Below are 25741 nucleotides of genomic sequence, written 5' to 3' on the forward strand. Positions count from 1 at the left end.
TGCGGGCAAGCTCGATGTTGGACCATCTGGACGCGCTGACCGAGGGCTTCCTTTCGGGTGTCTCATCCGTGGATGTCGACAACCTCAGACACCCTTCCATCCTTGAGAAGAGTTTGTTTGTGCCCAAGGACAGAGACAGACAGCGGCTGTGCGGAGGAAGTCGGCTTCCGTTTTCACTCCTCCAAGGCGCTTTCTTCCAGACTCTGCAGGGCTCCAGCGCCTTTTTCTTTCAACCACGTCGGCCTAAGTTATCGGCTATGACAACTGAGATAAGGTGTCCAATTGCAGTTTCCTCCTGTCAGGAACAGATGGCACGGGAGGCTCCCCTGGAGGGGGGCGGGCATAGTTCTAGAGGGAGCAGCAGAGTTCACGAACTCTAGGATTGGCACCCCCCCTTGCAGGTTTCACGCTGGGAGGATGCCTAAGGTTACTCATCCGGATGACAGCTTCCCGATGCCCATTCCCGCACAATCTCTGTGATCAGCCAAGGATATCGCGCCTGCCGTCTCTGTCAGCGAATTCAGTGTCTCTGAACCTCTGTGCCATAGGGTCGCGAGAGTTTGCCCGTTTGGGCAGAATGATCCATACCTTAGGAGAAGGTCCTCCATAGGATCATCGACGGCTTCACCCCCGGCTTCTTCAGTCGATTCTTTCTTGTAAGGAAGTATCTGAGACGGAAGTTCCGTAGTCGACCTCTCAGCCCTGATCAAGTTTGTCGAACAAACTTCGTCCAGCGTGGAACAGCAGAATCGATCAGACTGGTAACGAGGCGACAGGACTCCTTAAACCCTGGATCGGAAGGACGGGGACTTTCAGTTTCCATTCCATCCATCTTCCAGGAAGCTCGTGGAATTCAGCCTAGACTGCAGGTATTCCTGCTTATGATGCAGTGTGGCGATCCCGCCGTGGCATCGCAGGTTTTTTTCCCCAGAGAACTCTCCCTGCTTTCCTCATGGCCGCTCAGGTGCAGGCTTCCGCCTCCTTCGCTTTTTGGAGGTCTGGTCAACTCCGGTAGGCTCGAGTTCGACCTTCTTCAGCGCCGGGACAAGCTTCCGGATGCTTACCATGAGTGGGGGTTCATGGTATTTTGCTAGGAGCCTTCTCTTCTTCTGCCTCAACATATGGAGTATCTGGCCATGATATTGAGTCAACGGCCTTACTACGTTGGAAAACCCGCTTCTCGTCCGTCCAGCGAGGTTAAGCAACGTCGGTACTTGGATGGGTGACCACCTGGGGACGCCAGATTCTGTTGCCACCTCCTCCGAACCTTCCCTTCAGTTGACTGTGGCAAGGCTGAGGAGAGTCGCAGTACCTGTTCTCAGTCAAGCAGAGCTTTCAGCCCTACCTTAGAACGTTTCTTAGTTCTCCTTTCCTCTTTGACCCGTCTATAGTTCCGAACGGTCGCCTCAGGATAAGTTCCATGTGGGGCGGTCCAAGTTCCGGTGGTTTCAGGCAACGATTAACCGGACTTTTTGGCCCCTATGGGACCATCGGAACTATTAGACCTGCAATGGGTGTTGACCTATGGAACCTCTTGATGGGAGTGGATATTCTCGTCCTTTCCCCACATTCTTGATGCTTTTCTCAGACTCGTCAAAGAAAAGGGGGTGGGGGGGGGCATGTTCCGGTCCAGGCCTATGGTCAGGACCTGAAGGATACCTCTCCATCATTCAGGCAGGCTTAGGGGCCGTAGTCTGGCCCCTCTACAGATCCTACAGCTCCTGCCGAGTCGCTCCGTGCGCGTCGACTTCATGATTCTAGCGTGTTCTAACCAGCAGGGGACGCATTTTCACACCTTCACATCTTGCAGTAGTAGAGATACCGGGATGATTGAGATACTCTCAATACCACCATCGGCTCTCTCATTCTAAGCAGAGGAATGTTCTCTCCGACTATCTGAGCAGAGCCTCGTAGAGAGAGTGTACCTGGGGATCTTTGGCCTTGAGTAACCAGCAAGTCCTGGTCTGGGGGGCCTGATCGCGACAGCTTGGAACCTCAAGCTTCCGCTGTTCTTCCCCAAAGTCTCAGACCCCGAGACTCTGGCATGATGCTTTCCGGTGATGGTGGGACAGCTTTGACGCCTGCGTCTTCCCTCCTTTTTGTCTGTGGAGAATGGGTCTCAACAAGACCAGGTTGTCTGTCAACCTTTCAATGGGAGAGCTCCACTGGGACTATGCGCAGAACTGTTTCTGGACCCTCTGCTTCCCCTGACGGAACTCCCGGGAGAGCTTCTCCCACGGCACAGACTACTCAAACAACCACACTGCAACATCTTTCACGAGCCGGGGCTGCGCTTTGGCTTCATGCCTGGAGACACTACGCCTCTTCCTCAAGAAGATACAACCCGCTACAGTCGCGGGACGGAGGTCGCGTCATCTGCGATAGTTATCCGCAGGGGTCTTCCAGGCGAAGTGAAGAGTCTTCGGTGGTTGGTGCCGTGGGAGATATACCTCTTCCCTTGAGGCCTCTTCTCCAGCAATAACGATCTTATTGCCTTTCGGTGGGAGGAAACTCCTTTCCGCTCTCGGCAATGAAGCCTGTCGCTCAGCCTTTCCCTGACCTTCAGGCTTAAAGGAATAACTTTTTCCTTCCCGCTGGATCTTTCCTCGCTCAAGCGAAGCTATGAACATCCCTGCCCTAGTCGGAGTGAGACCTCCAACTTGGAGCATGGCTCGGACTTTTATTGTGTTCCGTCTTGGGTCTCCTGCTCACTCTGGCCGCGGCCAGTGTGTAAGCAATCTTCTTGGTCTCGTATGACTCCGACCTTTCTAAGGAAGGGGGAAGGCAACATTCAGGTTCGCTCCTGAGTTGTTGGCTAGACTCAGAATCTTGGGGTCCCGGCCCTTCGGTCCAATTCCTTCAGGATTTCGAGTCTCCATTCTGTATCTGATGTCCCAAAACCTTCTCCTTCTTGCCAGTAAAGGAATCGAGGGGTTAGCTTTGGGAACAGCTGCAGTTTGTCCTCAGTTGCAGCCGATTTGGGAGCACAAGGAGGACACGGGGGAGAGTCACCAGTATACCTCTTCAGCCTGGACTCAAGGACATTCATCTCGACCTGTCTCCAGACCCTCCCCCGTCACGTCGCCCTACAGCACGATGTTGGATACATCGCAACTTCCCTCGCCTTCGAGTAATACTACTCTGTGATGCAGGTGCTACAAGCTAGAGTCTGGAAGCGTCTAATGACCTTCGCAGCCCGCTTCCTGCAGGGCGTGACCCACAGGAGTTTCGATACGTTTTCTATCTCTCTGTGGTGGCTACACAACAGCTGGTCTAACCTCAGGCTCCTTTTTGGACAGGTAGCAGAAGGTTGAGGGCATTGTTATCAAGTTTTATTCTGCATGAACGAAAGAAGTATGTCTGGCCCTTACTTCTTTCTTCATCATCCCCTCTACTGGGAAGCAGCATCCTGGTCTCTGCATAGCTGACCTCGAACCTCTGCAGGTAAACCATGCTTCCTTGTGTTCCGAGTATTGAGTCAATACTGTCGCGTCCCCCATACCCTGACGAGGTGGTATTGGGAACGTCCTAACCCAGAGTTCCTTCTGGAACTCCAGGTCAACTGCCTAGGACGGGTCACACTTCTTCCTTCACACACAAGCTTATGTAGGCCACACGGTTCCTTGCGGAGCAAGGAACTTGTGAGGTGCAGGGACTCCTTTTCTTGAGTGCGACTCACTCGGATTCTGAGTCCCCGGGTAAAGCCAAAGCCAGTCCGCCAGCCCTATCCCCCAAGACAAGTCCTACCTCTAAGCGAAAGTGAGCATTCACCTTTGTGAGGGGGGGGGGGGTGTTAGCTACCACTACCCCCCCCCCCCCACCCCCCGCTAACTAGCGCGGGGGTAATACACCCTCGTTAAATTCTAATGGCTCGCCATTTCAGCTGCGCTAAAAGGTAAACCCATGTAAATAGCTAAGGTTTGTATGGTTAGGAAAAATACATATTATCTTCGAATTTGTCATATTGTGTGGGAAGAAATGACAAATTTTGGAATTGATTTGATTTTTCTCTAACTCTATTAATCTTTGGTCTTTACTCATACTTTCCTGCCATCACCCCCCCCCCCCGAAAGTTTCGGCTGAAATCAAAGTGGTTTGTCAGTGAGCAAGCAAGGTTCCAATGCTTCCCCCTCTACTGGACCTGTAATTACCAACTGGATGTTTTAATTGCCATATTCCAGCTTCACTGTTATCATTCTCCTATGTAAAGGACTCGGGTTTGTTTAATTAAGGAAAAAATACAAAATACTCCCAAAATTATAATATTTTTTTTCAAATTAGCTAAAAAACTATGATCACATTCACCATTTCAACAGGATGGTGGTGAGGGTCATGTCGGGACTGTGCGAAATTTTGAATCTCCTGAAGAAGTAGTAGTAGTATGGGATAATGGAACTGCTGCAAATTATCGGTGTGCAGGTGCATATGATCTGCGTGTTTTAGATTCTGCACCGACTGGTAAGTGTATTATCTTTTCTTATTACCTTAAAGAATTTTGGTTTTTAATTTTTACTCTTTATTTTATTACTGGACAAATTGGGGATTATTTTTATGAAATAGAGGTAAGAGAAAACAAGCTCTTTTCTAAATAATTCATGATCCCTACTACAGCACATAGAAGTGTTCTTATTGTTTATAGCTCAAGTAATTTTTTGGAGAGAATTCTGATCGGAAAAGGAAAACCATTATTCTTATATGTATACAGTGGTACTTAGGTGTACGAGTTTGATTCGTTCTATGAGATCACTTACAAATTAAAATCTTAGTAAAATAAAACAACTTTTCTTATGAAATATAAAGGAAACTCACTTGATGCTTAAACACATTCATAAATACACATGTACACTCTTTTGAATGCTTTTAATGCTAGTTATTGAACAATTTATAACACCTAACATCAGAAATGAATAAAAATCAATAATTCACAATGAAAAATAGAAATAATACTGCAAAACAATCGTCATTGGCATAGAAATTGAATGAAAAAGTTACTACATGGCAACACTCCCAGGTCTCGTGTGAAGCACTGACAGGTGTCTGTGTCTTTTCTCATACTCTTTCTGATTTTGAAGTACAGTAGTTATACACATACATACATATACCAAGGCACTTCCCCCAATTTTGGGGGGTAGCCGACATCAACAAATGAAACAAAACAAAAAAAAGGGGACCTCTACTCTCTACGTTCCTCCAGCCTAACAAGGGACTCAACCGAGTTCAGCTGGTACTGCTAAGGTGCCACAGCCCACCCTCCCACATTATCCACCACAGCCACAGCCCACCCTCCCACATTATCCACCACAGCCACAGCCCACCCTCCCACATTATCCACCACAGCCACAGCCCACCCTCCCACATTATCCACCACAGCCACAGCCCACCCTCCCACATTATCCACCACAGCCACAGCCCACCCTCCCACATTATCCACCACAGCCGCAGCCCACCCTCCCACATTATCCACCACAGCCACAGCCCACCCTCCCACATTATCCACCACAGCCACAGCCCACCCTCCCACATTATCCACCACAGGTAAGTGTAGTTATAGATAGCTGGATTAAATACACCCTGTTTGTGGAGCATCCTGTCTTGATGCACTAGGAAGGGATTACTATAATCCCACTTACCAGTGATCTGTTGATCTTGCCAGCTGGCATAGTACAGAACTTGTACAGACATTTTTTTTTAACCAAAACAAACATGTTTTTTCTGAACTTCAAATTAGAATTACCATAATATTATTTTTAGTTTACTTTCTTCCAGAGCTTTGAGCTATTACATTTTCTACAAAATACTTAATCTCTCTCATGTCCCCTCAATAAGATTATGGTGATATAAGAAATATACCGTATTACCAATGACCCATGCCAGATTGTTTTAGATCTACTAGTTTAAAAACTGATTGCACACATAAAATTTGATATTGTATGCAGTATGAATTATTCATAGACACATATCTCAACTCATATCATACATTTAAAGCATATTAATTTGAGACTTGCTGATGGTGTTTCATTACACCCAAGAAATTCTCTGCATTTTGGGATTGTCGCATTCGTACAGTACTTGTACACAAAAAATATACATATGGAAGGAAGCGTTTGCTCACCGTTCGATGCAATGTTTGTAAACCGATTTTACATTTTTTTTTCACTTGTACTGTACAGTATACCAATTTACTTGTATTCAGTCCTAAATGGAGGTACTGTACTACTGTATACAGTATGTAAGAATAGTAAGCTGTTTTTATTGGAAAACACCATACTGTACTGTAATTTGATGTACTGCATGTTACAGAAGTTACCTAATGGATATTATTATGAGTAAAATGTCCTCAATAAAATAAGTAAGTACAGTAAATTATTGTTTTTTCAATATTAAACTTAGCCGGTGATTATATAAGCTGCAGCTCTGCTGCTCGACAGAAAACTCTACGTTCAAAATCCGCCAGCGATCGCTATGCAGGTAGGGGGTGTACTTCAACAGCGCCATCTGTCGTGCAGGTACTCAGTACTCAATGTAAACACAGAACTCAATTTTCTCTCTGTCGTGCCACCGGCAAGACCTACTAAATTCGCTGTTGCTAACTGGATTGGTTTTCACAACTTTTTGGTGAAGTACACGTTTCTAGTTTTGAGCTTTCGCTTTGCAGGCTTTATCTTCAATACATCCTTGTATTCTTTTGTTGATATCGGATTATTTGTTGATGACTTTGGATAGTTTTTGAATTCCCCTTTGACTAATTCAAAATGGCTGACCCTTCTCAAGTCCCTAAATTCAGGAAGTGTAATGCTAGGGACTGTTCAAGGCGTCTTCCGAAGGCCTCTATCGATCCTCACACCGTTTGTTCCAATTGTCGGGATAAAACCTGTCAATTGGAAGATCGATGTGAGGAATGCGTTGGGCTTTCGGAATTCGATTTTATCGAATTCCAGAAATATACACGTAGGCTAGAGAGAGATAGAGTCAGGAGAAGTTCATCTCGCTCCGTTGAATTTTCCTCTCCTCATGCCCCACAACCTATTCCTTCCCCTGTAGTGGTTGCTCCTGATCCCCCTTCTAGCACTCAACAACCTTCAATGGCAGATATGATGCGTGCCATCCAAGCTCTGGGTGAGAGAGGCGAGTCCTTGGCTAGTGACCGTAACCAGCTCATGGCAGACGTCAAGGAGTTGAAGTGTAAGAGTGCAGTGGGTAGTGATAAAGTGAGTGATAGTGTTGTGGATAGTGTTGCGCTTGAGGGTTCGTCTGTTCGTGCCTGTCGTCCTCCCAGTCCGGGACCTCTTGCAAGCTCCCAAGTCCAGGGGAGAAGCAATGTCGTACGACCAAAGGGTTCGAGAGGCTTTAATCAGCGAATAGACGTTCCCTCCGTGGTTTCGGGCGTATCTACCCAAGATCGCCCCAACCACACAAAGACGAGAGAGCCCATTTATTCCTCGTCTGCGGAAGAGGTTTCTCGTAAGAAACCATGGACCAAGGTCTCGCTGCCTCTTAAGCGCAAGTCGGTCCCTTCCGCGCAAGTCCAACGGCCCAGTTGTAGCCACTGGGTCAGTTCGGACTCGCTGCAGTCTTCCGACGACTGCTCACTTCCTAAGAGAGGCAAAGCGGTACCGCATCAGGCAGTCACACCGTCTGTTGCCGCACCTGCTCCTGTAGACCCTAAGTGGTCTTTGCTGCAGACCATGCAGTCTCAGTTAACGTCATTGATGCAGGACTTTCATGCGGAGAAGGTTGACGGTTGTGCGTCCTGTGGACGCTGAGGCGACCTTCTGCCGCACTCCAGCTGAGAGAGTCCCGCCACCCATGCGTTCCAGTGTACCCTGCCAGCCGCACGTTGACGTTCAGCGACGCACGGAACCTTCCGTTGACGTTCGCGAGGTACAACAACAGTCTAAGTTGTTTTGTTTTGACGCGGTGCGTCAACCTCCGCAACCCAGTGTGGTTACCTCGGCTCGCCCACATCAGACTAGAAAGTCTGGAGTAGACGCTATGCGTCCCCGCGCTGCTATGGTTGTTGCCAGTTCACAGACTGGGCAACAGTTCCATGACGTTGCGTCCGGTTCAGTCACGCGTGCACCCGTGCTGCCGGACTCAGCTTACCAGCCGATTTCTACTCCTTTGCCGCTTCCTCCTCAATTCTCAGATGATGGACTCTCTGATGATGACGACGCGGCACACATTGATGACCCACATACGGACCTTGACGAACCCAAGACCACGCAACCCTCTTTGGACTTTAGAAAAGTTCTTGCTCTGTTCAAAGAGATGTATCCGGACCAGTTTGTGTCTGCGGCTCCACGCTCTCCTCCGTCAGAGTTTGCTTTAGGTACGCAGTCATCCGCGCCTGCCTTTACGAAACTCGTCCTCGCCCGCTCGTCCAAGAGAGCTTTACGAGTTTTAGGAGATTGGATGCAGTCCAAAAAGAACCTAGGGAAGACAGCGTTTACGTTTCCCCCTGCGAAACTCTCTTCCAGATCGAGCGTCTGGTATGCCACGGGAGAAGTTCTCGGCTTGGGAGTTCCTGCCTCTGCCCAGGGTGACTTCTCAAGTCTGGTAGACTCTCCCCGCAGGCTAGCCATGAGACGCTCTAAGATATGCTGGTCTCCTTCGGACCTAGACCATCTGTTGAAAGGAGTATTTAGAGCCTTCGAGGTCTTTAACTTCTTGGACTGGTGTCTGGGAGCTTTGAGCAGGAAGATCCCCCCGTCTGACAAGGAATCTTCCTTGCTCATAATGTCCTGCATGGACAAGGCCATACGTGACGGATCTAGTGAGCTTGCGGCTTCGTTCGTATCCGGGGTCCTCAAGAAACGGGAGAACCTTTGCTCTTTCCTGTCAGCTGGAGTAACACCGTGTCAGAGATCAGAACTTCTTTTTGCTCCTCTCTCAAAGTGCCTTTTTCCAGAGGACTTGATTAAGGAGATTGCTGCCTTGATTCAGAAGGACACCCATGACCTGGTTGCGTCCTCTGCCCGCAAAGCCACCCCTTTGCCTACCTTGTCAAGACCCAGGATGGACACTCCAGCGTCCAGATTCATTCCGCCCTTTCGTGGCAGAGCCTCCAGCAGAGGAGGTGCTCGTGCCGAAGGGAGACGTGGGAAGAAGAAAGGTACCAAGTCCTTTAAAGGCAGAGTCTGACTGCCACCTTCTTCAGACAGCAGTGGGAGCCAGACTCAAGAACTTCTGGCAGACCTGGGAGAAAAGAGGCGCAGATGCACAATCTGTGAAGTTGCTCAGAGAAGGGTACAAGATCCCGTTTGTACGCAAACCCCCTCTAGCAACGTCTCCCATCGATCTCTCTCCCAGGTACAGAGAGGAAGACAAGAGACGAGCTTTGAAGCAGGAGGTGTCTCTCTTACTAGAAAAGGGAGCGGTAGTCAAAGTCCGGGACCATCAATCCCCGGGCTTCTACAACCGTCTCTTCTTAGTGGTAAAGAAGACAGGAGGGTGGAGGCCGGTGCTAGACGTCAGTGCGCTGAATGTCTTTGTCACAAAGCAGACGTTCGCTATGGAGACCACAAAGTCCGTTCTAGCAGCGGTCAGAAAGGAAGACTGGATGGTCTCTTTAGACCTAAGGGACGCATACTTTCACGTCCCCATCCACCCAGACTCCCAACCTTTTCTGAGATTCGTTTACGAAAAGGTTGTCTACCAATTTCAAGCCCTGTGCTTTGGCCTAAGCACAGCTCCTCTTGTGTTTACGAGGCTGATGAGGAATATAGCCAAATTCCTTCATTTAGCGGACATCAGAGCCTCCCTCTATTTGGACGACTGGCTTCTAAGAGCTTCTTCCAGTCGTCGCTGTCTGGAGAATCTAAAGTGGACTCTAGATCTGATCAAGGAATTGGGTCTCCTGGTCAATATGGAAAAGTCTCAACTGGTCCCATCCCAAACTATTGTGTATTTAGGGATGGAGATTCACAGTCAAGCTTTTCGGGCTTTTCCGTCGGCCCCCAGAACAAGTCAAGCCCAAGTATGCATCCAGAACATGCTGAAGAAGGAACGATGTTCAGTCAGACAGTGGATGAGTCTGATAGGGACGCTATCATCCCTGGAACAGTTCGTTTCGTTAGGGAGACTACACCTCCGTCCCCTTCAATTTCACCTAGCTGTTTACTGGAAAAAGGACAAGACGCTAGAAGCGGTCTCGATCCCCATTTCCGAGAAGATGAAGTCTTGCCTGACTTGGTGGAAGGACAGTATCAGCCTCAGAGAGGGTCTGCCCCTGGCTGTTCAGACCCCCAACCACGTTCTCTTCTCGGACGCATCAGACACGGGCTGGGGTGCGACATTAGACGATCGGAAATGCTCGGGAACTTGGAACTCGAGTCAAAGAACGTTACATATCAACTGCAAGGAGCTACTGGCAGTTCATCTGGCCTTGAAAAGCTTCAAGTCCCTCCTTCAAGGCAAAGTGGTGGAGGTGAACTTGGACAACACCACGGCTTTGGCGTACATCTCCAAGCAAGGAGTGACCCATTCTATGACGTTGTACGAGATCGCAAGTGACCTCCTCACCTGGTCAAAAGATCTAAACCTTTCTCTAGTAACGAGGTTCATCCAAGGCAACTTGAATGTCATGGCAGATTGCCTCAGTCGGAAGGGACAAATCATTCCAACAGAATGGACCCTACACAAGGATGTGTGCAAGAGACTGTGGGCCACATGGGGTCAGCCTACCATAGATCTCTTCGCAACCTCGATGACCAAGAGGCTCCCAATATATTGCTCACCAATCCAGGACCCAGCAGCAGTTCATATAGATGCCTTTCTACTGGATTGGTCACATCTAGACCTATATGCATTCCCCCCGTTCAAGATTGTCAACAAGGTACTGCAGAAGTTCGCCTCTCACGAAGGGACAAGGTTGACGTTAGTTGCTCCCCTCTGGCCCGCGAGAGAATGGTTCACCGAGGTACTTCAATGGCTAGTGGACGTTCCCAGAACTCTTCCTCTAAGGGTGGACCTTCTACGTCAGCCACACGTAAAGAAGGTACACCAAGGCCTCCACGCTCTTCGTCTGACTGCCTTCAGACTATCGAAAGACTCTCTAGAGCTAGAGGCTTTTCGAAGGAGGCAGCCAGGGCGATTGCTAGAGCAAGGAGGACATCCACTCTTAGAGTCTACCAGTCGAAGTGGGAAGTCTTCCGAAACTGGTGCAAGTCAGTATCAGTATCCTCGACCAGTACCTCTGTAACCCAAATAGCTGACTTCCTATTATACCTGAGGAAAGAAAGATCTCTTTCAGCTCCCACTATCAAAGGTTACAGAAGCATATTGGCATCAGTCTTCCGTCACAGAGGCTTAGATCTTTCCAACAACAAAGATCTACAGGACCTCCTTAAGTCTTTTGAGACCACGAAGGAGCGTCGTTTGGCTACACCTGGTTGGAATTTAGACGTGGTACTAAGATTCCTTATGTCAGAAAGGTTCGAGCCACTACAATCAGCCTCCTTTAAAGATCTCACTTTATTATTATTATTATTATTACTTGCTAAGCTACAACCCTAGTTGGAAAAGCAGAATTCTATAAGCCCAGGGGCCCCAACAGGGAAAATAGCCCAGTAAGGAAAGGAAAGAAGGTAAAATAAAATATTTTAAGAAGTGTAACAACATTAAAATAAATATTACCTATATAAACTATAAAAACTTTAAAGACTCTTTTCCTGGTTTGCTTAGCCACAGCTAAAAGAGTTAGTGAGATTCACGCCTTCAGCAGGAACATTGGATTTTCATCTGAAACGGCTACATGTTCTTTACAGCTTGGTTTTCTAGCCAAAAACGAGCTACCTTCTCGTACTTGGCCGAAATCGTTCGATATTCCAAGCCTTTCAAATATGGTTGGAAATGAACTAGAAAGAGTCTTATGCCTTGTTAGAGCTCTTAAGTTCTATTTAAGACGAACTAAACCTTTACGAGGACAGTCAGAAGCTTTATGGTGTTCTATTAAGAAACCTTCTTTGCCTATGTCAAAGAATGCCTTATCCTATTATATCAGACTGTTGATATGAGAAGCTCATTCCCATCTGAGGGAGGAAGACCAAGCTTTGCTGAAGGTAAGGACACATGAAGTTAGAGCTGTCGCAACTTCAGTGGCCTTTAAACAAAATAGATATCTGCAGAGTATAATGGACGCAACCTATTGGAGAAGCAAGTCAGTGTTCGCGTCTTTTTATCTTAAAGATGTCCAGTCTCTTTACGAGAACTGCTACACCCTGGGACCATTCGTAGCAGCGAGTGCAGTAGTGGGTGAGGGCTCAACCACTACATTCCCCTAATTCCATAACCTTTTTAATCTTTCTCTTGAAATGTTTTTTATTGTTGTTTTTGGGTTGTCCGGAAGGCTAAGAAGCCTTTCGCATCCTGGTTGATTTGGCGGGTGGTCAAATTCTTTTCTTGAGAAGCGCCTAGATTAGAGGTTTTGATGAGGTCCTGTAGTATGGGTTGCAACCCTTGATACTTCAGCTCCTAGGGGTCGCTCAGCATCCTAAGAGGATCGCGAGGCTCCGTAAGGAAGACGTACTTAAAAAGGCAGAGTAATTGTTCAAGTCGACTTCCTTACCAGGTACTTATTTATTTTATGTTTGTTATTTTTGAATAACTGCTAAAATGAAATAAAAAATCCTTAGCTCATATAATGTAAACATTTATTGCTGGTCTCTACCCACCCCCCTGGGTGTGAATCAGCTTATATAATCACCGGCTAAGTTTAATATTGAAAAATGTTATTTTTATAATAAAATAAATTTTTGAATATACTTACCCGGTGATTATATATTAAAGGACCCTCCCTTCCTCCCCAATAGAGACCCAGTGGACCGAGGAGAAAATTGAGTTCTGTGTTTACATTGAGTACTGAGTACCTGCACGACAGATGGCACTGTTGAAGTACACCCCCTACCTGCATAGCGATCGCTGGCGGATTTTGAACGTAGAGTTTTCTGTCGAGCAGCAGAGCTGCAGCTTATATAATCACCGGGTAAGTATATTCAAAAATTTATTTTATTATAAAAATAACATATTTCCAGGTGTTAAACATGAAGGTACCATGTGTGACACATGCAGACAGCAGCCTATATTTGGAATTAGATGGAAGTGTGCAGAATGTAGCAATTATGATTTGTGTTCTGTATGTTACCACAGTGACAAGCATAATCCCCGTCATCGTTTCTATCGAATCACTACAATTGGATGTGAAAGGTAAGAGAGTATGTTTTACTTGTTTATCATATTTTATACAGGACATGTTATATTTTAGGTTTTAATATGCTATGCAATAGTTTCTCTGCTATGTCTACTTAGTACTTTAGTAGGTTGACGAAGGGATCAAACTCCTACTGAGGTACAAGACTGCTTACAGAGTTGGATCACTTTTTCTACTCATCACACTTTCAATTTGCCTACATGTTTACCAGATACAGTAGTCTGGTATATCTATAGTACAATCTTTTCTTTCCCTGAACATCAAGTAATACCAAATACTGTATATTACGGTGTGCAAATATTAACCCTTTTACCCCCAAAGGACGTACTGGTACGTTTCACAAAAGCCATCCCTTTACCCCCATGGACGTATCGGTACGTCCTTGCAAAAAAAGGCTATAAAAATTATTTTTTGCATATTTTTGATAATTTTTTGAGAAAATTCAGGCGTTTTCCAAGAGAATGAGACCAACCTGACCTCTCTATGACAAAAATTAAGGCTGTTAGAGCAATTTAAAAAATATATACTTCAAAATGTGCTGGGAAAAAAATAACCCCCTGGGGGTTAAGGGTTGGAAATTTCCAAATAGCCTGGTGGTAAAAGGGTTAACATATTATTACCATATTTTTATCACGATCAATATCCCAAAAGTAAACATACTTTGCTGTATATAATTAGATGCTTTCATTGATTTATCTTTACCAACCCCATTTCCATTTATTTTTATTGTCCATAATCAACTGGGTATCCTCTAACCCTCCCTACTCTATCTGATAGTTGTCTCATGGTTATGAGGTTACATGGATGAAGAGATGAATCTGTTAGTTAAATGAAAAATATCATGGATAGATTTGGGCATGCTGAAACTGGTGGTACCAGTTTATCATAAGGACAAAGAGTTTCAAGTGGAAAACAAAGATGCAAATTTAATTTATACTAGCATACAATGTAACTTATGAGAAATTACCAGCATTATCTTTGAAAGCTATAATTGTTGTATACATACATACATATACCAAGGCACTTCCCCCAATTTTGGGGGTAGCCGACATCAACAAATGAAACAAAAACAAAAAAGGGGACCTCTACTCTCTACGTTCCTCCCAGCCTAACAAGGGACTCAACCGAGTTCAGCTGGTACTGCTAGGGTGCCACAGCCCACCCTCCCACATTATCCACCACAGATGAAGCTTCATAATTGTTGTATAGCCAACATAAACTAGCTTAGATTTAACAGACTCGATATTCTTTCTGGGATTTCCGATGATTTGCGCTTGATTAATGAGTTCCTATTGAATTTTTACAAATTTAAACTCTTCTGGGTATTAATATCATACACCTGAGAAGCCATTATATGTGTTGGACAAGTAAGAGTTAGTTTTCATACGAATATAATTTTCAAGATTGAATTGGTTTGTTCCTTCAAGAATATGAACACTTATCTTCTATGTAGGAGTATATCTGGAGAGAGCTGTAAACAGTTATTGGAGCTTGGTAAAAATTGCATTATATCACTATGTATCGAAAGACCCCCAGTAGTAATGTCAAAATTCTGGAATTAGGATGGGCTTTTACAGTTTATTTTTAATTACCTTTTCTACAAAGATATGGGATTTTGAATAATTACGTAACTTGGTAACAATCAAAAGTATCATTTAGATCTAGAAATATCATTTAGGCAAGCTATGGTCCAGTATTTTAAAAAGCTTCATTGAATAATCTGAAGTAAATCTTAACCTTGGTATGACTTTTAGATATATCTATCCTATCACTTTCCTTCCCTATGTTCCACCTCCATTAGAGTCTGGGATTCAGCATTTTGAATATTAGGGGAAATTCATAGAAATAACAGAATTTTTATTATAAAATTTCTTATCTCACTACTTACCATATGTTCATATACATGCCCATACACCTCCCTACTGCCTAGTTATGTCAAGAGGATAGGGATAAATTTTACTTCAAAAATGAAGAGACGAGACGGGTGCATTAGTTAACACTTACTGCTAGAATGTTTACTAAGGGCATGTGTTTATTGAAGTGAATGAAAATGGGAAGATTTTTTTAGGTTTTTTAAATTTAGGGGTAAAGGTAGATTAATCTGAGGTTCTGGAGAAGAAGCAATGTAAACATCTGGTGAGTATAGAAATAATAACTTTATTTAGATTCTGTTTTTTCAGTAACTGTCGGACCCATGATGGTTTATTTTGGTAATGAAAATTGATGTACTGGTAAACTATTTTGACAACTGCACACTTAGTTAGTCCTTGGAGCAAGGACTAAGATCTAAGTGGTAGCAAGAAACTGGGAAGATTTTATTTTTCCAAATCTCCGTCGTGACCATAGTATTTGAGCTATGCATTCATTTTGGTTTAATTATTTTTCAAATTATATTTTATGACCACAAAAAAAAGTGTTTATAGTTTTTCCAGTTTGGCCCTGAAAATATATGTAAATTACAAAAGTAAAATTTAAAGAAAATACTTTTTTTTTGTGAAAATAGTGACAGCTATGAAGTAAATTTGTTTTTCAAATTACTTTCGCTCTTTTATTTTCAATCACACAATGTTTAGATTTGCTTTTATATAATGTGTAATGTGCAGAAGTTTGAAATTCATGAGGTATATTTAAATTTGGCCTAAGACAATTATAACAATTCAATAGATTGAGTTGAATTTAGCCATGAAAATTTATTATATAATCACATTTATATTCTGTGTGCAAAATAGATAAAGCTAGACTTGCTTAATCCTTTGGCACCCACGGGATGCATAGGGCCTCAATGAATTCATGCCATATGTTTCCTCCCTGTGCCATCTCTCTGAGCTCAACCCAATTCTCAGATCCAACCTCCCTCGGCTTTGTCGTCAGTCACGTTTATCTTGGTCTACCACGTCCTCTCCTGCCCAGCAGCTTCCATTCAGGTACATCCTGAACTAACTCATCTTCCCATCTTAACCCTTTTACCCCCAAAGGACGTACTGGTACATTTCACAAAATCCATCCTTTTACCCCCAAAGGACGTACTGGTACATTTCACAAAATCCATCCCTTTACCCCCCATGGACGTACTGGTACGACCTTGCAAAAAAATGCTATAAATTTTTTTTTTTTCATATTTTTGATAATATTTTGAGAAATTCAGGCATTTTCCAAGAGAATGATACCAACCTGACCTCTCTATGACAAAAATTAAGGCTGTTAGAGCAATTTAAAAATAACCCCCTGGGGGTTAAGGGTTTGAAATTTCCAAATAGCCTGGGGGTAAAAGGGTTAGAATATGCCCCATCCATCTTCATCTTGATAATCTAACTATATTGTTCACATTGGCCACCCCTACCACCTCAAAAATTTCCGCATTTGTTATATGCTGCTCTCATTTGATTCCCAAAATCCTTCTCAATGCTTTATTCTCAAAGGCAAATGTTTTGCATCAGTTGATACAGTGCTGTACCATGACTGGTGCTCATAAGTTAATATCGATCTTACAAGTGAAATGTATATTTTGATTTTGCTGTGAACTAATATTTGATTTGACCTCCAAACTGTTGTTAGCATGCCCATTGGTCGTTCTGCCCTCCTTACCTCCTTAGTCTCTACTTGAATTCTCTTAATTATTGATCCATTGTTGGTAAATGATGGCTTCTAAATATTTGAAAGTTTAATCTAGGTCATATTAGTCCTCTGATAAGGCAGTTCATCTGATCACAACTCTGATTCTGCATGACCCCGTCTTTTTCTGGTTTATCACCATTCCAACCTTTCTCTCCTCTAGTACTAACCTATCAATCATTTCATGCATTTCAGCTCTTGAAGAGGCACTTAAAAGTAAGTCATCTGCATATTTAAGATCATATAATCTATGGTGCCCTTTCCATTAGATGCCCTTATACATTCCATACAATAACTTATACATAACATTATCAATTACCAAAAAAGATAGTAGAGGGAACAGTATTCCACCTTTTAGTACTCCAGTCTTGACTTCAAATGTATCCGTAAGACGACCATCAACCATTACTCTACAACAAGTTCCACTATGCATATCCATTGTGATGTTTACAATCTTTTCAGGCATCCTTTAGTGCCTCAGAATCTTTATTAACATATTACGTGAAATACTATCAAATGGTTTTTTCAAAATCCACAAAGCATAAAACAAGAGGTGATTTTATTTAGTTACACTGTTGATATATATCCATATCCATATACCAAGGCACTTCCCCCAATTTTGGGGGTTAGCCGACATCAACAAATGAAACAAAAACAAAAAGGAGACCTCTACTCTCTACGTTCCTCCAGCCTAACCAGGGACTCAGCCGAGTTCAGCTGGTACTGCTAGGGTGCCACAGCCCAAACTCCCACATTTTCCACCACAGATGAAGCTTCATACTGCTGAATCCCCTACTGCTGCTACCTCCGCGGTCATCTAAGGCACCGAAGGAAGCAGCAGGATATATATATGTCATAGAATAAGAATTTCATTGTCACATCCTCTACCCTTTCTGAAACCTGCTTGCTCTTTTCGAATATTCTATATGTTACAGGTTCTATTCTATACAATATTACCATGGAAAAAGTTTTCATACCTACTGGTGACAATGTGATCCCTCACCAATTTCCAATCTCTCAAATCTCCCTTCTTGGGTTCTCTAACAGTAACCACTTTCTTTTTCCATTCAAGTCATTATTTCATCTTGCTACATATGATAACGAATAATTCATTGAACACAATGGGTGTTTGTGTCTCATCAGCCTTCAACATTTCAGGTGCAATACAATCCATTCCTGGTGACTTATAGTTTTTCAGTTGTTTGATTGCCAAAACGACCTCTGCCAATCTAATGTCTCTTACATGTATAAGAATATAATTTTTGGCCTCAAGGCTATCTTCCTTGTTTGGTTTTAACCCTTTTACACCCAAAGGACGTACTGGTACGTTTCACAAAAGCCATCCCTTTACCCCCATGGACGTACCGGTACGTCCTTGCAAAAAAATGCTATAATTTTTTTTTTCATATTTTTTATAATTTTTTTAAAAAATTCAGGCATTTTCCAAGAGAATGAGACCAACTTGACCTCTCTATGACAAAAATTAAGGCTGTTAGAGCAATTTAAAAGACAATATACTGTAAAATGTACTGGGAAAAAAATAACCCCTTGGGTGTTAAGGGTTGGAAATTTCCAAATAGCCTGGAGGTAAAAGGGTTATGGTGGCTAATGTAGCGTCTCTTCAAAATGCTATTTCCATATAGCTCTAATTTCAGATTCCTTAGTTAGAAGATTTCCATTTTTATATCTGACAGATAACTCGCCTCGCTTCTTCTTCTTTCCAGTGATTTCTTGAATATCCTCATATGCATATCTTATACTTCCATCTCCTCCATTTAGAATATGTTCTGTCTTATCTGAGGTAGAATCTATGAATCTTTTGTTTCTTCTACATCTCCTTACTTCACTGTCAAGGCTCATTTATTCAGTTCGTAATAAGGTCAAATGTGTGCTGTTTTCCTTTAATCATTCAAAAGTTAAGTTTTGCTTTTCTTATTTTCTCTATCAGCTTTCATGTCTCGCAACTCCTTCATTTCTTTTGTCTTACTCTACTTAACTGTCCAATTGGGATGTTGGAAGATTCCTAAAAGATTTCTTCACCTTTTTTTACAATGAATATTAACATCTATCTGTACTTCTTCATCAGATAACATCTCCTAACCCTTTTACCCCTAAAGGATGTACTGGTACGTTTCACAAAAGCCAGCCCTTTACCTCCATGGACGTACCGGTACGTCCTCGCAAAAAAATGCTATAAATTTTTTTTTTTTAATATTTTTTATAATTGTTTGAGAAAATTCAGGCAAATTCCAAGAGAATGAGACCAACCTGACCTCTCTATGACAAAAATTAAGGCTGTTAGAGCAATTTGAAAAATATATACTGTAAAATGTGCTTGAATAAAAGATAACCTTTGGGGGTTAAGGATTGGAAATTTCCAAATAGCCTGAGGGTAAAAGGGGTTAAGAGTGTAACTCTGTTTCGGCACTCTATTACGTAATGCCCTTTTCACTACTTTGTTGTCACAGGTTTTCACTGTCATATCTGGGAGATAGGTTTACATTAGCTTCCTGGTCTTCAACTTGTATTTAAGTGTTGAGACAATAAGTTGGTTGTTGCTTCCTATATTATCTCCCTGTTGAGATCTTACATCCAGTAGTGAGTTTTTACATTCTCTATATATTATTAAATGGTCCATTTGGTTGCAGTCTTTTCCATAGGAAAATGTCCATGTATACTTATGTATATCTATGTACTCAAACCGTAGACTAATGATATATTTTTGTGTTGGATACCTCATCTATTTGCTTATCTTCCTGTGGTGTATGTAGAAAGTAATTGAAAATTGAATAAGTCTAGCTGGTGTAAATACTGGGCAAATTCTCAGATCCAGAATCTGATACACTCACAATTGCTCTTATTTTTTGTCAGAATCATCACTCAGCAACTCGAACCTAATTTTTATCTGTGTCAGGTTTGTTTTATACTCCAAAACCAACTTGTATGATGCAAGCTATGCTCAGATGTTGATGCAGAACTTAGCTGCACCATCTGGCCTTTCCTGAGAAAATCTAAGCCGTCAGCAGGGTCTGTTAGACGAGTCCCTAGAACCGTAAAACATTCTTCTAGACATCACTGAAATGTTGCCAAAATCTTTATACAACATTTTGTATAATGTGCTTCCTACTCTTAGCAAAGTTAAGAGAAAATGGCCTTCCATAGCCTTTGGCGCTTGTTCACCGATATGTGGGTTGATTAGTTCCAGACCCATAGCGCTGAAGTTCAACAAAGGCTCAACTACTGGCATAGAGCTATATTTTGCGTAGATGTGAAATTTGATTTTGAATATTTGAAAAAAATATGTTTGGGGCTATATATTTCATCCATTGGTCATCCAAAGAGTTAGAACCAAAATAAATGGAATTTTAATGGGGATGTGTATTGGTGAGATTGAGATGATGTTCTTTGTTTTCAGCTTGAATAGATAATCGCTATTTGCTGGTACAAATGTTTCATATTGACTTATACAAATTATAGTAAGTGTTACAAATACCAAGACTATTTTTTCTATTGGAAAAGCAAAAAATCTCTCGGTTGAGTCCCTTGTTACGCTGGAGGAACGTAGAGAGTAGAGGTCCGCTTCTTGTTTTTGTTTCATTTGTTGATGTCGGCTACCCCCCAAAATTGGGGGAAGTGCCTTGGTATATGTATGTACTTGAGGTGACCATATTGGATAATTGAAACTTACCCCTCTAGTAATGCTTAAAAAATATTTGGCAAGGTCATAGGCTGATATTAATGTGCATAACTACAGTAAAGACTAGCAGTTCTAGTTTTATACACAATTTACTTTAAGAACCGTGGGAGATTGAAAGTGTTTGGGAAATTTTTTGTACATACAGGAGGTTCTCAAGTTATGAATGAGGTCCTCTCTTACAGTGTGTCGTAAGTCAGATTTTATATATATAACATACTATACCTACATACTGTATATGTATAATATACTTTGGAAAAGAGAGAAAACACTCCCTTACCAGTCATAGATTATTCTACCCTTCACATACAAATACTTGTACCCTATACAGTAGCGTACCTATACTTCTACAGTACTAGTATACACATAAGTGATACATGTGTTAAAATAATTCCTTACTTTATTCCTCTTTTTCATTCTGCTTCACTATGTCCACTTTCAGTGGACATCCTCTTGGATGCACTGCCATTAGAAAAGTCTCCCTTATGCTTTCCAGAAATGACATACAGCAAAAAAGGGCACAAAAGTAACTAAAAAAGAGGAGCACCAAAATCCTGAATGAGTATTGTAAACAGAGGTGGCAAACTAAAATGTTGCATAATACATTACTCATGAGCCAGGTGATGGTTCAGCTCTCCTCCTCATTGCAAATTGTTTGTCGTATTAATGAACCAAACATTGTAACTCCAAATAGTTATGAGGAATTTTTAAGCTAACTATGGGAACTCGTTTGTAGTGGTGAATCATCGTAACTCGAGACCGTCTAAACCTAAGGACTTCGTGAAATTGAATTAAGTTTTCAAGGGAACTTTAAAAATATATTTAATATGATTGAAGCTGTGACACCCTAGCAGTACCAGCTGAACTCGGTTGAGTCCCTTGTTAGGCTTGGAGGAACGTAGAGAGTAGAGGTCCCCTTTTTGTTTTTGTTTCTTTGTTGATGTCGGCTACCCCCCAAAATTGGGGGAAGTGCCATGGTATATGTATGTATGTTTTATTACTAACTGTATTAATGTTACTGTAAGGCTTTCTTATAAGTTTTATGTTCTCTGTTGTCATTAAGTGGTATGTTCAATTTTCAGGGTGTTGTTGGAGCCTCGTCGTAAAAGTAAAAAGATAGGAATCCGTGGAATTTTTCCTGGAGCAAGAGTTGTAAGAGGAGTAGATTGGCAGTGGGAAGACCAAGATGGAGGAAATGGTAGACGTGGTAAAGTATCTGAAATCCAGGATTGGTCAGCGGCCTCGCCAAGATCTGCAGCCTATGTTATTTGGGATAATGGTGCCAAGAATCTCTACAGAGTAGGATTTGAAGGCATGGTAAGACCTGTTTGATTTTGGAGCAATCTTATTGTCTTCCTCATATATTCAGTCTTTTTCTTTGGTGGTTCAACTGCCTTGTCATAATAACTGACTCTCCCAATGAAGATGGCAGGTTGTAATGCTTTTTAGTCCTTTTATGTGTATATAAAGTATTTTTGAAAATGAATTAAGGTAGTTGAATTAAACACATTCATTCGATAAGCCTCCAAATGATTAGGCGTTGGAATATGTTGGTAAAAGTTTGATGAGTTATTACTATCCCTTAAAACTATATTCCCCATTAGAAATTGATGAGTATAAGGTACTAAACCATTCATTATTGTAGATATTTTGACTGGCCAGACAGTACTACATTGGATCCTCCTCTCTGGTTACGGTTCATTTTCCCTTTGCCTACATACACACTGAATAGTCTGGCATATTCTTTACATATTCTCCTCTATCCTCATACACCTGACAACACAGATTACCAAACAATTCTTCATCACCCAAGGGGTTACTGCACTGTAATTGTTCAGTGCCACTTTCCTCTTGGTAAGGGTAGAAGAGACTCTTTAGCTATGGTAAGCAGCTCTTCTAGGAGAAGGACACTCCAAAATCAAACCACTGTTCTCTAGTCTTGGGTAGTGCCATAGCCTCTGTACCATGGCCTTTCACTGTCTTGGGTTAGAGTTCTCTTGCTTGAGGGTACACTCGAGCACACTCTCCTATCTTATTTCTCTTCCTCTTGTTTTGTTAAAGTTTTTATAGTTTATATAGGAGATATTTATTGTTGTTACTCTTCTTAGAATATTTTATTTTCCTTTTTTCCTTTCCGCACTGAGCTATTTTCCCTGTTGGAGCCCCTGGGCTTATAGCATACTGCTTTTCCAACTAGGGTTGTAGCTTAGTAAGTAATAATAATAATAATAATAATAATTTATAAAAGTTCATGCACTCATTTGTTCACCGGTAAGTAGTATGATCTATGCCATGTTTTTGATTCTCTCGGTCTTATTAATTCTTCTTTCCCAGATCCATTATTTCATAAGATTATAGAGACTTAACCCTTTAACCCCCAGGCTATTTGGAAATTTCCAACCCTTAACCCCCTGGGGTTTATTTTTTTCCCAGCACATTTTGCAGTATATTTTTTTTAAATTGCTCTAACAGCCTTAATTTTTGTCATAGAGAGGTCAGGTTGGTCTCATTCTCTTGGAAAATGCCTGAATTTTTTCAAAAAATTATCAAAAATATGAAGAAAAAATTTTTTATAGCCTTTTTTTTTGCAAGGACGTACCGGTACGTCCATGGGGGTAAAGGGATGAGCTTTGTGAAATGTACCAGTATGTCCTTTGGGGGTAAAGGGGTTAACTAATGTACCATCAAAAGCAACTGTCTTATCACCAAGCAATAATGTACAAAAACTATATGTTTGTATAGATGAGAAGAAAAGCTAGTACAGTAAGTCTAACTCTCATCTCATAAGGGATGACTTCATAGAACACTGGATGCGTGTCATAATGCTGTTTTTCTCTTAACCCTTTTACCCCCAAAGGACGTACTGGTACGTTTCACAAAAGCCATCCCTTTACCCCCATGGACGTACCGGTACGTCCTTGCAAAAAAATGCTATAAAACTTTTTTTCATATTTTTGATAGTTTTTTAAGAAAATTCAGGCATTTTCCAAGAGAATGAGACCAACCTGACCTCTCTATGACAAAAATTAAGGCTGTTAGAGCAATTTAAAAAAAAATATACTGCAAAATGTGCTGGGAAAAAAATAACCCCCTTGGGGTTAAGGGTTGGAAATTTCCAAATAGCCTGGGTTTGTTTCAGGTAGTATTTAATGACCCTATGCAGACCTAACCTAACCTAACCTAACCTGTAAAGCTTAGGATGTCCTGAAACTTACATATTAGCCAAAAACTAAGCATTATTGAAGAAGTAATTTTTCTCACATAGGTTTTTTAGGGATGGAGACAGGATCAGCTTTTTTTAATAAGAGAGGTCATTAGAATACAGATCGCCCCTGTTGAAAGGGACTTGTTGGTCTGGGTATTTTGAAACAAGCTACCAACTGAGGTTCTAGATCTCTGTGATTATAGTTGAAAGGTAGACACCAGAGAGAGCTTACTGTCTCCCAACTCTCAAGCTGAAATGTAAAGTGGATCTTGTCTCTGAATAGACCTTTCATTTTTGGCTGGAAAGAGGAACGTGGGGTCAAGTTTAGCAGATGACCCGGGATATGGTAATTAACTCCTTGTCCCTATGAAAGGCAGCCAGTTCACTGACCCCCACGATCCACTCAAACCTCTATGAGACTCTTCAGTGCACTCACCAAGAAAAGTTTTGCTCCTTTGATAGAGACAAACGTCAACCTCTTGCCTTTATGTGACTAACCAGTCACTCTGTTTCCCTTGGAATGTCTCCAATGGCTTCTCTATAGCCAAAGTTTGACTTGCCATTAGATTGAGCCTCACCTTGGGCAAAATAGCCTTGCTCTCTGTGTTCTTCTCAAGAAAACTTAACTATAGGTCGAGGCTTGTGGTGGGAAAAGGGCTACACTCTTTGGGAAGGTAAAATCTCCTTTCTGCAGCGCCTCTCTCAATAACTCTGGTGACAATTTCTCTATTTTGGACAAAAAGGAAGTTTTTGACCTATCACTGTCATTCTAACCACAGAAGCAGCCAGCAAATTGTTGTCTAAAAGAAAAACCTCTAACATCCGATAATGCCTCTGCCAAGGTATTCAAAGCAAACTTATATGGCTTCAGAACAACCTCCTTCACAGTTAACTGGGGACATGCCTTAAGAGATGGAACTTAGAACTTTCATTGTGATTCTGGAAATGCTGTAAAGTTTTCAAATTTGATGTCATTAATGGCAAATCCACATATTTATGCCTGAAAACATTCCACTGGCCAGAATGCGCATCCATCAGAGGATTGCTAAGAGTTTCCTACTAAATCCCATTCCTCAACGTCAATGGCATAAGTCCCATATGCCACTTTCCCCCTACCAAGCCTACACAAGGTCATATATAGACTTTATAGGAATGCGTCACACCTTTTCTAACGACAAAGGCACCTCCAGCCAAGCTGTAGGTAAGACTCGTTGGCCTTCTGTTATCTCTGATCCTGTTGGTTCCCAGTGAAAGGAGGGAACTCAGACCATCGGAACACCAATTCCACAGCCTTTGGGATCAAGAGGATCACACTTTTAAGGTTCAATGGACATTGATGATTAGACAGAACTTCATTTGGTGGTCTGATCCAGTGAACCTGAACCAAGGCTATATTGTCAACCCTCTCCTGGCTATCATGTTATTTTAAATATTAAACTTAGCCGGTGAATATATAATAGCTGACGTCTCGGACGGCTTGACAGAAACACAAAAACTCGCGAGCGATCGCCATGAAGGTTGCGGGTGTGCCCACCAGCGCCAACTATCGGCCAGATACCGCATATACATGTAAACAGCTCCAGTTCTTCTCTGTCGGTCTTGTCAACAAGTTGATTCCATTACTCGCTGTTGGCCTGGAGTTTTTTCGTCTTTCTTGGTGAAGTACTTCTTTTTGGTTTTGAGCTTTCGCAGTGCAGGTGTTTTTATCTTCAATTAAAACTCTTGAACCCTTTTTTGGATAGATTTTATTGTTGATGATTTTGGATTGTTTTTGGATTTTCTTTGACTTTTCAAAATGGCTGACCCTTCTCCAATTCCTAAATTTCGTAAATGTAATGCTAGGGATTGTAACAAACGTCTTCCAAAGGCCTCTCTCGACCCACATACCGTGTGTTCTAATTGCCGGGGTAAAACCTGCCAATTAGGAGATCGGTGTGATGAGTGCGTGGTACTTTCGGAATTCGACTGGCTAGAGTTTGATAAGTATTCTCGTAAGCTTGAGAGAGATAGGGTGAGGAGAAGT

General features: G+C 42.3%; 1 protein-coding gene across 2 annotated transcripts in view; it reads left to right on the forward strand.

The window, feature by feature from the left end:
* Positions 1-25741, forward strand: part of mib1 (mind bomb 1) — a 92303-nt gene that overhangs the window by 8875 nt on the left and 57687 nt on the right. For both annotated transcript variants that reach the window (XM_068378058.1, XM_068378065.1), the window contains exons 2-4: positions 4317-4458; positions 13032-13203; positions 21596-21830. In XM_068378058.1, the coding sequence (XP_068234159.1) occupies positions 4317-4458; positions 13032-13203; positions 21596-21830 (549 nt within the window). The remainder of the gene's footprint in view (positions 1-4316; positions 4459-13031; positions 13204-21595; positions 21831-25741) is intronic.

This window comes from Palaemon carinicauda, chromosome 1, assembly GCF_036898095.1.
Source record: "Palaemon carinicauda isolate YSFRI2023 chromosome 1, ASM3689809v2, whole genome shotgun sequence".
Classification (NCBI taxonomy): Eukaryota; Metazoa; Arthropoda; class Malacostraca; order Decapoda; family Palaemonidae; genus Palaemon; species Palaemon carinicauda.